This window comes from Gobio gobio, assembly GCF_949357685.1.
Source record: "Gobio gobio genome assembly, chromosome: 6".
In the NCBI taxonomy this organism is placed as follows: Eukaryota; Metazoa; Chordata; class Actinopteri; order Cypriniformes; family Gobionidae; genus Gobio; species Gobio gobio.
In genome coordinates this window covers 34,172,620-34,187,096 of record NC_137102.1, presented here as the reverse complement: position 1 = coordinate 34,187,096, position 14,477 = coordinate 34,172,620, and the positions used below count along the sequence as shown (strand labels likewise).

The window sequence follows — 14,477 nt, the reverse complement described above, 5'->3', positions numbered from 1 at the left end:
TGTTTTCTTGGCACACTTTAGGCCCCTTAGTGCCAATTGGGCATCGTTTAAATGCCACGGCCTTCCAGCAGGATAATGCACCATGTCACAAAGCTTGAATCATTTCAAATTGGTTTCTTGAACATGACAATGAGTTCACTGTACTAAAATGGCCCCCACAGTCACCAGATCTCAACCCAACAGAGCATCTTTGGGATATGGTGGAACGGGAGCTTCGTGCCCTGGATGTGCATCCCACAAATCTCCATCAACTGCAAGATGCTATCCTATCAATATGGGCCAACATTTCTAAAGAATGCTTTCAGCACCGTGTTGAATCAATGCCACGTAGAATTAAGTCAGTTCTGAAGGCGAAAGGGGGTCAAACACAGTATTAAGGCCTGTTCACACCGGGACGATTTTCGCGCGCGTTTATCGCCGACGTTTAATGCCTCGTGACTAAACAAAGGGCGCCAATGTGAATGTGCACACCGACGCGTAAAACGCTAGGCGTAAAAGCCTCATTTTTTAAAAAACGCCTCGGGTTCGAGCTGATAATGCTGCCTGCCAGTTAGCAAAAAGTGTGTTCACTCGGCACATCGCCAGTGGCAATCGCTTGGTCGAGCGTCACGTCACGAAAAACGCTGGCGATAAGAGCGCGCGATATTCGTCCCGTTGTGTACAGGCCTTTAGTATGGTGTTCCTAATAATCCTTTAGGTGAGTGTATATAGCCTATATATATATATATATATATATATATATATATATATTAGGGGTGTAACGGTACACGTATTCGTACCGAACCGTCTAGGTACAGGGCTCAGTTCGTGTGTGTACCAAACGACAATCTTTAACAGTTGGCTTTAAGCACGGAACACACTTCAATCATAGTTCCCACTTGAACATATTAAGTATTCAGTCCATTTTATCACGAAATTCAAATGATAAATGCCGTTTTGACGCTCTTTAATGTGAGGACTGATCACTGTATAGGCGCGTCAATTCAAGCGACCGCGGCGCGCGCGAGTGAACGCGATCATCTCTTCCAGAAGAATAAACATTAATTAATATCTTAAGGTATGTTGAGGATAACATTTACTGAGACATTTCATATGTCGTGTAATCGCTCCATCAGTGTTTCAATCGCGGAAAGACGTCAAACAGCTTGAGAACAATGTCACGCAGCATCATTTACCTCAGAGTCAGAAGTCATTCAGTGTCCACAGCTGTTAGTTCACAGAAATTAACTCTTTCACTAAATATATATATATATATATATATATATATATATATATATATATATATATATATATATATATATATATATATATATATATATATATATATATATATATATATATATATATATATATATATATATATATATATATATATATATATATATATTCTACTTAACCTGTTAGTAGAATAGTAGAGTCTTGATTATTTAATGCTATGTTTAGATAGATCTGTCATGAAAATGACAGTCACTAAGATTATATTTCAACAACAAATTGGAGAAAAAACATAATTTTATAATTAGATTTAGGAGTTAATGCAAAAACTGCCTTATGTGAAATTTACATGTTTGCACACAATGTGTTATTTGAGTGTTGATTATCCTATAACTAAACATGAATATCAGCTGAATGGCTCATAGTTTGGGCTCTGTTGTTAACCTTTAATATTATTGTAATAATGTGGGTAACACTTTACAATACGGGTGCACTAATATGCATTAATTCATGCTTAACTAATGCACAGATAATAATGAATTAATGTATTACTAATGGTGAACTAACCCATTTATTAATGATTACTGCATCAGCAACTAATGAAGATTCTACATGATTAAGTAATCATTAAATTGTTATTAGTTAAATGTGTCATAATGTATTAATTCCTTAATAACATATTATATTAACTAATAATGTAAATTAATGTGTAAATTACCACAGTGGGTCAAAGCCATGCACTTCAACTTCCAGTTGTCTGCTTTAATTAATCATTAGCTAATGATTTACAAATGTGTCATTATGTTATGACTTTACTTGTTGTGGCACATGACTATTAACATATCATATTTTAACCACTAGATGGATTTACAGCTCTCTTTTAGAAAGGCTTGTGAATTCTAGTTGTTTTTGCGCATATTTGCCTATTTATTTTCAGGTTGTGGATTTTAATATATAATAAGAGATTCTCAAAGACTTTTTTTGTCAAGTGTTTTGTTTGTTTGGTGGGTTTAAATGGTAATTTGAAGTGCCAGTTTTACTTTATAATACAGTCAAACCTGAACATTGCATAAGAAAGAGAACAAATGGAAAGTATTTAGTTACTCATTGTTTTAATTGTAACTTAATAAAAATGCAATTCTTTCAGTCATAAAATTTTTTTATTAACCTTTTATAATAAACATTTTCATTAAAATAATTTTTTCAATGAAATAATTCATACAATTCAATGAACAGTAACAATTGGCAACAGCAATTATGAACAAAAAACTAAAATAACAGCAAAAGTATAATAATTATCAAACAGTAAATGGAAAATAAAGAAATAAAAATAGTATGTGTGTGTGTGTGTGTGTGTGTGTGTGTGTGTGTGTGTGTGTGTGTGTGTGTGTGTGTGTGTGTGTGTGTGTGTGTGTGTGTGTGTGTGTGTGTGTGTGTGTGTGTGTGTGTGTGTGTGTGTGTGTGTGTGTGTGTGTGTGTGTGTGTGTGATCCAATGTCTCCCCTTTATTTGATTCATTGTTTTTATTTCACATATTCTCACATTTTTCTGTTACAGTTTCACCAGTCTCATATTTCCCTATGTGTGTGTGTGTGTGTGTGTGTGTGTGTGTGTGTGTGTGTGTGTGTGTGTGTGTGTGTGTGTGTGTGTGTGTGTGTGTGTGTGTGTGTGTGTGTGTGTGTGTCTATTTTGCAACCTTGATGGCTTACAGTCACATTCTTTCATTGCTGTGCGCTTTATTTCTTACATTGATGAATAATTGCTTTAATTCACACTTTTCACAAAATTAGCTTTTGCAATGGCACACGTTTATTTGTGTGTGCGTGTGTTTTTGTGTGTATGTGTGTGTGTGTATTTGTCTGTTTTGCACTCTTGATGTGTTAGGGATTCACCCCTTCACTATTGTGTGCTTTTTTTCTGCATCGTGGCTGATTTGTAGATTGTACGCACAAAAAACTTTTTGCCAATTTCCCATTAATTTCCTATGGGGGTCATTTTTGACCCGAAGACCCTGAGTGTGACAATTTTTTTTTACGACTTTTCAAATCCTGTCCCCGTTTTTGTTTTGTGTGTTCATATACCAAGTACCAATAAAGTCACCAAGTTTCGTACCATTCCGATGAAGCTACGATTTTTACCGAAGAGCCCTAGAGGGTTTTCTTCCTTTTTGTTTGCTTTTAATTAGGAGTCTATTTGCATAATTTACTGTGGTAAAGTAGAAAACGGTGTAGGACAGATACATTTTACTTCAAATTCTATTTACCACAGTTTGTGCTTGTTATTAGACTTAAGGTGCGTCAAGTTTATGTGTATAGCACATTTCATAAATTTCTTGACCCTGTGGAAGATAATTTCGTTCTTCACACCTTTTACTACAAGTGTCAGTTTTGGAACATCAGGAGAAAACATGAAGATATTAGAAAAGCGATGCTCTCTTTCCTCCTCGTGTCCCAAATACCTTTCCGGGGGGCATATGACGCACCTCTGTGGGGAAATATAAAACGAATATTTAAACTAATATTTAACTTATATTATTTATACCATTATTTACTGATATTTATTTAAAATGTTTTACAAGCTGTAGTGTGTTGTTTCACTGATGGAAGTACTAAAATAAACTTGCTTAAGCATGTTTGAGCCTCGTTTATATTTTTTATTTTCAAAATGTAGGCTATTTAATTGAGGTATGTATGTATATGTGTGTGTACCCAATGCAGTTACAGTTTTATAATTTGTATTCTGAATACGTAACGCCGGTACATGTATTCCGTTACTCCCCTATCCAATCAGGCTTTGTTGGTACTAAGACACTGATAATCAACTTTCTCTGTCAACTCAGACTTTGATCCTGAGTTTAGTATGGGAGTTTAGGTGTGACATCAGAAGCGAACAGCCAATCACGTGCTGTGGAACAGTGAAACTGAGATTCACTTCTCGCAAAAGAAGCAGCATGATTTCACTTTTCTCTAATGAATAATATTACGAGATTTAAAAATATTAAGAATTGAAACCCGTTTACACAGCAAGAAAATGCAATCATCACTTATCTCATCATTTTTCACACTGCTTCAGTGTTATTTTTATTATTACATTTAACACTGGGGATTTTTCTGTGCAGCAGGTAATGATATTGATTTTAAAATTGGATCTACAATTCTTTAATAGGATTGTTATGTGACACTAGCTCTTGGGCAGTTAGCAATTAACTACTACCGTTTTCTGGTCTAAAACTGTGGTTTCTTTGTTAACCAGTTTCCTGTCAACCTTCTTTCACTGAGTGTTTATAAGTGGTAGCTTAGCTGGCATTTTCATTTATCAGCTAAAAGACAGAAGAGGAACAATTTTTGTAATGGCACGAGAGCTTAAAAGTTGGTCCTTTTGGCGGGCAGTATTGGCCGAGTTTGTTGGGATGACCATTTTCATTTTTATTGGTATAGGCTCTGCAATTGGAAACAAGCATAACAAATATCCTGACCAGGAGGTTAAAGTAGCTTTAGCTTTTGGTCTGGCGATTGCCACACTGGCTCAGAGTTTGGGGCATATCAGTGGGGCCCACTTGAACCCAGCAATTACTATAGGACTTTTGGTTAGCTGTCAGATCAGTTTATTTAGGGCCTTGATGTATATTGTTGCCCAGATGTTGGGAGCTGTGCTGGCTAGTGGCATTATGTTCAAAGTTAGCCCTGACCCTGAAACAACACTGGGACTTAATATGGTAAGTTGCCTTATACAGAATATTATATTACAACATTCAGAACTGTATTTCATGGTTAGTTGTCAAAGAGGCTATATTTTACTAATGTATATAATGTATACGTGTTTTTTTTTTATCTAGTGTTTTTCTTTCTTTCTTTTTTTGTATGTTGATTTTGCGAACTCAAAATTGTCTTAAACTACAATACTTGAATTAGTGTTTCCTCCCAGTATTTATCTCTTTTGCTTTCTTTGATTCATCCTTATTTGGGGCTGCAAAAGGGTTCTAGGTAGACCGTGAAAAAAAAATGAGGAAGAAAAGATTTTACAAAGTTACCATGCGTTTTTTTAAACATTAAAGAAATATGTTTAATGTAATTTTTATATTTCATAAACTGCCAACTCTATAAACAATGTAAAAATTTCCCAGGTAATATATGAACAATCTATTTTAATGTTTTAATTTCAATTTCTGTTAACCAAAACAATTTCTTTCTTTTTTTGTGGGTTTTTTAATTAATAATTTAAATAGTTTCCATTTTTGCTCTTTAATTTGTTTCATTTGTTTTTTAATATAACTGTTTTTCTGTTTAAATTACTATAAAAAGTCTACAATATTTAATGGTAGGTTCCCATTCTGACAACTTTTCCCATGTAGTGACTACATTCCCTGCTAATAAGGTAAATATTTGTTAAATGAGCTGTCTTTTTCTTCGGACAATAACCAAAGCAAATGTTCAAAATTAATTAAGATGTTAGGATGCTTGAAATCACATTTATTTTATTGTTTTAATTGAGTTAATCCAATATTTATTTTCTTATAGCTGAGTAACGGTGTGACAGTGGGACAGGGATTTGCCATTGAGCTTTTTGCAACATTTCAGCTGGTACTCTGTGTCTTGGCCGTAACAGATAAACATCGGACTGATGTTACAGGCTCTGCACCCCTAGCCATTGGACTATCAGTTGGTTTAGGGCACCTGGTAGCAGTAAGCACTTGATTAACCTTTCATCAACCAAAAGTAAATATGCAATGATCTTAGATCAGTAGATTTCCAACCAAGCTTAGTCGTGACTCTTTTCTGCTGTATCCTAGCTTGCTCACCATAAACTTATAAGCACATCATTCCCATCCCCAGATCAGTTACACCGGGTGCGGCATCAACCCTGCTCGATCTTTTGGACCAGCTGTTATTCTTGAATCCTTTAAAAACCACTGGGTAAGTTTGTACCACTTTTTTTTCTTATGAGGTTGTTGTCAGAACAAATTGCAGTTGCTGTTTGAGACCAGAATTAATGGCAACTTGAATGCTTTGCTAATAGTAGAAATGATAGTCACAATTGATTTTGCATAATAAACATTGTAATTCAAAAGTGTTCTTGGGGCAGAAGGGAAAATGATTGGTTCCTTTAGATATCTTGTTCTTTTGCGTACCATGTGCAAAATGACAATTTCATTTCCTTCTATAGGTATACTGGGTTGCACCCATGATCGGCGGGGTGGCTGCTGCTGTTGTGTATGACTTCTTGCTCTACCCAAAAAAGGAAGCGTTTGGCAAGCGACTGAATGTTCTAAAGGGCACAGCTGATCCGGACCCCTCGGAGACAGATCCCCTAATCGAACCCCGAACCCCCAGATCTGGTTCTGGTCAGTGGCCCAGGCCCTGAAATGTGTCTTTAACATTCATTAAATGTCAACATACATTGCCAAAACATACAACACTGTTTCTCTTGTTGTTGTCCAAAATATATATGCGCCAGCTTCTTCTAGTTTCTTACTCTGTGCAGCAGCATCATTCTGGCTAAATTGGCTACTTGCACAGCTACTTCCGTGTTCTGTCTATAACATCTCAGGAATTTCTTGTAACAGCATTCAGTGCACTTACAGATCTATTATTTGAGGCAGATCATTTTTTCTTTAAGGGCTAGCAGTTGATTGAAATAAATTATTCTTGTTTTCAGCACTAACATGACTTATCTTGACTTGAATTACATGTTCCTATCAGTTCTTATGTGTTCAGTCTCAAATGTTAACCTGCTGGCAGCCCTATACTGTATAGCCTACATACAGTTGTGGTCGTACGTTTACATACACCTTTCAGAATCTGCAACAACTAATTATTTTAATAAAATAAAGGGATTATAAAAATTACTTTTTTCCTTTTTTTTTCTTCTTTCTTTATTAATGCTATAAGCTATTTCACATAATAGATGTTTACATGTAGTCCACAAGACAAAATGGTAAATTAATTAACAAAATGTTCAAAGTTTGATTCTAAATACTGCATTTTTTATGTTAGTTAATAATTATCACGAGTCCCTTGATTGTCCTGGGAAATTAAACTGTTCAGAAAAATCCTCTAAGATTTTCTTTTCTCGGTTTTCCAGCATCTTCTGCATATTTTAATCCTTTCAAACAGAAGACAAAATTACAACTTGCTCTGATCATCCTGTTACGTTATCCCTCTTAATTAGTTAAAAATAACAGTTTTGCAGATTCTTATGACCACAACTGTATAATAAGGAAGGTAATTTAGATCTGTTCTTCAGGTGCACGGGGTCAACTTTTTGAGCAATGTTTCCGTCAATGGGAAACCAGGTGAGAGACCGGGCCCAAATTTGTTGTCCATTCTCAATGGGAAAGTGCCCAAGCAACATCACTCGGCAACATTGCTCAAAAAGTTGCCCCATGTATCATCACCTTTAGATGCGTAATGGGTTCATGAAGTCTCTCTCTTCTCTCAGACATTGCAGCATTATTTGTAGAAGTTTCAACATTTTTTAAACAGGTTTCCCAAACACTAACCCTAAACTGCCAATGATTAAACAGATATTCATTGATTGAACAGACTATTGGGTTGGGAAATATTATGTGATGATCAAACAAACACTGCAAAGCTTCGAAGGAGTCAAAGAGCCACAGTTTCTTTCAACTCTCGTTTGCGTTAAGAATGGCTCAGCTGTCTCTAGATATTAAGCTGGGGAAAAGGAAAGCGTTTTAACATTAAGTATTACACATCTTTAATAATTTGCAAGTCTGTAGCTATATGTGCTCAGCATTATACTGAGAAGCACTTCTGCAAATCAGTTAACAAGTATAACCAAACTGACCTGATGTCAACTTCTGTTTTACCTCCAGACTAACTGATGCTAAAGCTGTCACACAAGTCAGCATTTTGTTGACTGCTACGAATTACAAAGAATTTAACAAAACTGTTTGTTGGACAATTTCACGACCTGAATGCCTCATGCTTTTAGCTCTGTCCTAACTGTTAACATTACAAATATGTCCACTAGTGCATTTTGAAAGGAATGATTTTGTTTCCTCTTTGGCACAGTCAGAGGTATTGTATGCATGGGTCCGCTCACGCAGGCATATATCGCTTTTAATGAGCGCTACAACAAACCCTGTCAGGTGTCTACAATAGATATTTTTTAGGGAGAGCTTTTGGCTTATGAGAAATAATCATCAATGTTTAACATCCGTCTTAACACCACTGAAAAACAAGAGCCATACCACAATGCATCAGAGTGGATCTGCATTGGAGGATTGCAAAGAATTTAAGGTGCATGCATAAAATTAATGGCCAGCATTCAAATGGTAATCATAACTTTTGGCTTGGTGTCATTGGAAAACTGTTTTATGGTCTTATGAGGTAGATGAAATAAACACAGTTGAAGGAGATCCGTTTTATTTGAGACACAGATGGCTGTTTATAAAGTAAGTTTTAGTCTTATTTCAAAATATTTCCGACAATAGAAAGTACTGTATATTTTATAATCAAGTATAGTTCCCAACGACTAGAAACAGTACAATCTAATGGACGGGTAATGACCAAGGCATTCGATTACTCAATCTCTTTACTCAGAATACCTTTTTGGCCCTCATTCATAAAACATGTTGCATGTATGCACATATAAATAGTCTTTTTGAGCAATTGTTGCAAGTAATTGTAAAACAATTCTTATGTATATTTGTGCAAAATGCAAATAATTACTTGAAACCGTTTTTCCATATTGCCACAGAATTGTTCAGAAAACAAACAATTCATGAATTGTCACAAATTTCAATGATTCTTGAAAAGTTTAAGAAATAATGACTAATGAATATTGTACATGTTCTATTTGTGTTTCATGAATGATGCCTTTTGTGGGCATAACCTTGAATTGCCCTTTTCTTTTCTTTTTTTTGTGCCAGACACAGAACCTCTATCCATTAATTTTCCAAACCATGTAGGGTTGCAGGGATGCTGGAGCTTATCCAGTCATCTCAAAAACCATGCAGTGATAATGGGAATTGCTAAACTTTTGAAACTAGCCAGAGATGAAAAAAAAGAAACAAATGTGTTATGAAAATTTGCTGGCTTTAGGGCTTTTAACTTCCCTTGCGATCTAAACGCATAGAGAGAGAAAAGAGTTTATACTGGTGGCTTTGCTGAGGGTGGAGTGACACTTTTGAACAACATTTATCAAGTGACAGAACTGCAACACCCAAAAGTTCAGTTATCAGTTTCCTCACATTGTGCTGATGAGGCATAAACAAGCACATACTGTAGATCTCCACGAGCCCACTTGTGTTGCTAGACAAAAGCAAAATGCAAAACAAATTCAAGGCGTCTCGGGGTAGACTGAGTCCATGGAGTGCATTTCAAGGGGGGACCAGTTCAAGTTCAAAATGTAGAGAATTTCCATCTTTACCCACGTAATAACATCCAAATTTCATTCATAAATATGGTGGGAATTTCTGCATCAGCTCAGATCTCAGGCATTTCCCACCACTGCCTACCACTAACCCTAAAGGATGCTTGAACAATGTGAGCTGCATGCGCCGCCATCTATAGGAGAGAAGAATGGGATCGGAAAAAGGTGGATTCGCACTTGGGATGATTGTGTCAAAACATCAAACCTATTTCCTCCATCCTTACTCTCCACACCATTATTCCTGTAACACTGCTTTTTTTGTTTTGTTGCCAAGAGTGTTATTTGAGGGTTTTTCTTTCTTTCTTTTCATAAATACAATCAAAAGGCATACCATATTTTTGACTTGTTATCTGAGATGTTTGTCTTTTTTGTTTTTGTTGCAGGAGGTTTGGGAGCTGAGTAAACATGGATTAAAGAACAACCAGGCAAACTCCTCTCTTCACAGATATAAGTTAACTGGATATTAGGTTTAATGCCTAATCGTCTTTAGTAAAAACTCTTACTCTTGAAGAAATTGATGTGCAGATCAGTATAATATTTTGGTTTTTAGTAATATTACAGTGATGATTTTCATCAGAAATATACAATTCTTGAGATTAGATGTTTAAAGCCCTATCTCTATTGCCATTATTGGAAATTATATGTTATACATTCATTTTTTATTCAATGTAAAGTCAATGCATCTTATAAAAATAAAATAAAAACTTTTCGAGAGTTTCCATTTTTGATTGTGCTGTTTTGAGTCTGCATTAAATGAAATTTGCAACCAACTTTACTTTCGTATTGTGACATATTTTTGGGTGAAACATCTTAGGGGCCATCCAAACAGATTTCCACTTCTCTGCTTTTTCATTGTTTGTCTACATAAACGCATTCTAGACAAATTGCACTTGTGTCTTGAGCATGGTGCTGAGTTCTAAAAACATGGCGCTCAAGTTAATATAAGTTCAAACTTGAGATATTCTATTCTACTGCCCTGAAACAAATACTCTATTTGTTTCTGAATTTGTGATCTTTACTGAAGCAAACAGCAGACCTGCATAAACAGAATCACTGATTATAATGGATTATATGTTTTTGACGCAATATGTTGTACTGTTCACATCCTTTGTTTACAGAAGAGTGTAACCTGCCAGTTGTAACCAGACAATGTATAATTTCCATAGCACTGACAATAGAAAATATTTCACACACATTCAAATGTATTTTTATTATCTGAAAAGTAGTGAAAAAGTCTTGGTGTTTCAAAAAAACATGAAAAACTTTATTTAATTTCAGCCTGTGCTACTATACTTGAAAATGTAAAAAAACTTCTAATTCAGATGCAACTTCACTGCCTGGAAAGAAGTGAAATCATGTCTTTGTCATTGTGTTAGCAATGGTTGCAGGGATGTCTGTCGCATCGCTAGTAGGAACTATGAAGTGATGTAAGTCACACTCGTGACTTTTATTTTTACGGTGCGACACATTCAATTTAATTCACATTTATTTGTAGCGCTTTTCACAATACATATCGTTTCAAAGCAGCTTCACAGAAAATGCATGTGTCTACATTACAATTTAAAGTGATTTGTCCACGTTATGTATTTCAGAAATGCACATACAAAGCACACAGATTAGCTAACAATATTATTAATCAATATAATTATTATATTAAGGCACAGAAAAATGAATACAATACATAAATGCATGTTAATGATTAGGGTAGATAGAAATGAGCATGGGTGCGTGTTGATGCAGAGCTGCGTCATCTGAAGCCCTCGCAGGAGTTGAGTCGTCTCTTCACAGGTGATGGTCATCTGAAGTCTTTACGAGAAGCTGGATCCAGACTGGAGCTGACTGGATCCAGACACCGGCACCATGTTTGCACATACAAATTAGGGGGGGCCAAGATGGCGCTGATCCGAGCAGACGTGCTGTGTAATTAATCCTCAGACATCATCGTGATTTACATGCAATAAGTGAGGAAAACTTTTTGTTAATTTTAGTTTTATGACACTGACATCTTAGGGACCAATATTACATCTGTTTGGAAACTCGGTCATATGGGCAAACGCAAAGTGAAACATCACTCCGAGGCGAGCATGGAGAAAAATGGAAGTATCGCGCCATCCCAACTCTTCGCACCGTATCCTGATGAAGCAATGCTGACAGGTATAACTAATGATTCAGCTGACAATGTAGATCCAGAGAAAACTTTGGCCACTCCACTGCCATGCACCCCAGCTAAAAACCCAGCGCCAAAGAAAGGAAAGATAACATCTCCTGACTCCGATTTCAACAAGGTTATGGTCGCTATTCAGTCCCTTTCCGCAAAATTCGAAATCATTGTTGAAAAAGTTACATCTATGGAGACAACGCTGAGAAACACTGATCAGGGCATTGCCTTTATGAGTGAATCGGTGGAAAAACGTATTAAAGATACGGCCAACCACAATGAGAGGATTTCTGCGTTGGAAAAGAAGACCGTGGATTTAAGAGAAGAAAATAAACAACTCAAACTTCAACTGCTGGAGGCAAATAGCTATCGAAGAAGATGGGGGCACAGCAAATTTGAAAGTGTTAAATTAAGTTAAATTAAATTATAGTTCACTTAAATGAAAATTCTGTTCCAATCCGGAGTACATTTCTTTGTACTGCTGAACACAAAGGAAGATATTTTGAAGAAAGTTTAACAGGCCGTTTTGGGCAGCAATTGACTTCCATGGTAGGAAAAAAAGAAAATACTATGATAGTCAATGGCTGCCCAAAGCGGCCTGTTCAACTTTTTTTCAAAATATCTTCCTTTGTGTTCAGCAGTACAAAGAAATGTATACAGGTTTGAAACAACTATCCCTTAAGTGTGTCAGGTCAGAGAGACAAAATGTGCAGAGGAGTGAGTTCCAAGGACCATGACTGAAAACCACTGCATTTTACATTCACAATGACTTTGCAACAGTATTGTGAGTTGGACTCTGTTGGACTGATCTTCGTCTTCTTCCTTCCTGGAGGAGGAGGCAGGAGATGCAGCAGCAGCAGCAGGACAGATGACATGTCACTGTCCCAATCTGAATGAGTAAATGTTTAGGGTTTTTTAAGTCCTCACAATAACAAGAAACCAGAGCAAATATGCAATTATGACATCCTCACAAATCATGCCAACCATTTTCAGGTCCTTGTCCACCTGCTGCACTGAGAAGACATCGAATTTATATAAATATATCACTTTACAATAAGGTTACATTAGTTAACGGACTACAAATAAATAATTCTACAGTATTATATCTGTTAATCTCAACATTTACTAATACATCATAAAAATCTAAAGTTGTCCCTTTTAACATAAATGCACTATTAACTAAAATTTACAAACATTTACATTTTTATGAACTAATACTAAAAAGTTAGTTAACAGATTAATGTTAACATGTAAATGTTAAATGTTAACAAATGAGACCTTGTAAAGTGTTAAGACCTGTGGACTTGAGTGGGTTCATACCTCAAGCATAGTTGCTATATGACTAAGTACATTTCTAAGCAGTAGCACAAGATTCCTTCATTGATAAAATCGCTGCGTATTTTTCAAAATTCTCTTTACACCTTGATACTGTAACCAGCATGACGAACCAGCTGAACCAGCATGACGACGAAAGCTGTCAAGAAAAATGTGCATTACGTTAATATGAAAGAAAATACAGCGAGCTGGTGTTGTCGCAAGCTCCATTTGTCACCCCAAAAATGTAACATTAAAGTGAAATTGCAGCAAGTATCATGTAACTTAATTGTAAACGATTGCAAATGAAGCGCGCACGTCAAACACTTGTCTCATATGATGAGCGACTAATTAGTTCATAATCATAAACTGGCAGAAAATATAAATTCAGCAAATCGCTTCGTGCTTTATTATCTGATCATTTATCTCCGTTGCTTTTTACTTTGCACTTGCAGACGAGAGTAACCGCGACATGCATGTAAATTCATTGCACCGTCATCCTCCCTGCACGTTCAAACTCCACATAAAAAAAAGAATAAAAAAAGAATCGCAAGTTACTGATTGCGTGTCAGATTATTTGTGGAACAATGCACAGTTAACATATTGGACACAAAAATGCATTACAATGTCTTTGTCAGCACAAATAGCCACAAGAAAAGGAATATATGCTGCGTTTGCGTTAATTTAACTCATTAAACAGTTACACATATCACATAAATTACCCTGTTAAATAAACCAGATTCTAAAATATAATTAAACTTAAGTTTTAAATTGCTAACTAAGATAAACTATGCAACTCTTACCTCAAGTTTCCAGTGAAATAGCTGGCCTCGTGATCCTGTCGGTCTGTCGCGTTATCTGAAAGGAAATGCTGTTAGCACTAGCACTCTGGCAATGTTGTGAAAGTTAATATTCTGAATAGTGAAAAACGTAAACATGAAAATTGGTACAAAAAAAGAAGTGGTTATAAAGTATTATACCTGTTTGAACACAGCTCTCCTCGTGGTCGTCCGCCATTAATCAAAAAGGAAGTAATGTGCAAGGACCGGAAATTGGATCAACTCATCACCAGTGTTATTATGTTAACTTACTGTAATTACACCGACTCCGACCACTGATTTACACTGTAAGTGTTGATGCCATTTAAATCAACACCAGAATCAACACTTTTCAACTCTGATAAATTAACACCATAAAAACAACTCCAAACAACACTGGATATTTTGCTGTGGGCTGAGACTGCATGGAATGAAAGAGGAAGATCAAGAAAACACTCGGGATCTGGTGATCAAGGTTCTTGGCAAAATTTCCCCGAATATTGCTGAGAAATTACCAGAAGTGGTGGATTCAGTGCACAGAATCGGAAAAAGAAAGGATGGCAATTCAGCGAGAGGCAT

At 36.0% G+C, this 14,477-nt stretch overlaps 1 protein-coding gene across 1 annotated transcript; it reads left to right on the top strand.

The window, feature by feature from the left end:
* The first annotated feature begins 4,534 nt into the window (after nucleotides 1-4,534).
* aqp1a.2 (aquaporin 1a (Colton blood group), tandem duplicate 2) lies at nucleotides 4,535-10,382 on the top strand. Its single transcript, XM_079820267.1, has 5 exons — nucleotides 4,535-4,929; nucleotides 5,732-5,896; nucleotides 6,047-6,127; nucleotides 6,378-6,555; nucleotides 9,992-10,382. Exons 1-5 carry the CDS (start codon nucleotides 4,564-4,566, stop codon nucleotides 10,009-10,011), a joined length of 810 nt encoding a protein of 269 aa, XP_079676393.1. The 5' UTR covers nucleotides 4,535-4,563; the 3' UTR covers nucleotides 10,012-10,382.
* The last annotated feature ends 4,095 nt before the right edge of the window (nucleotides 10,383-14,477 follow it).

Bases quoted from the DNA above. Each gene is read 5' to 3' on its own strand.
- aqp1a.2 (XM_079820267.1), top strand. From the start codon at position 4,564: ATGGCACGAGAGCTTAAAAGTTGGTCCTTTTGGCGGGCAGTATTGGCC. The intron at 4,930-5,731 runs GTAAGTTGCCTT...ATTTTCTTATAG, and splicing joins CAACACTGGGACTTAATATG to CTGAGTAACGGTGTGACAGT. The intron at 5,897-6,046 runs GTAAGCACTTGA...TCCCATCCCCAG, and splicing joins GTTTAGGGCACCTGGTAGCA to ATCAGTTACACCGGGTGCGG.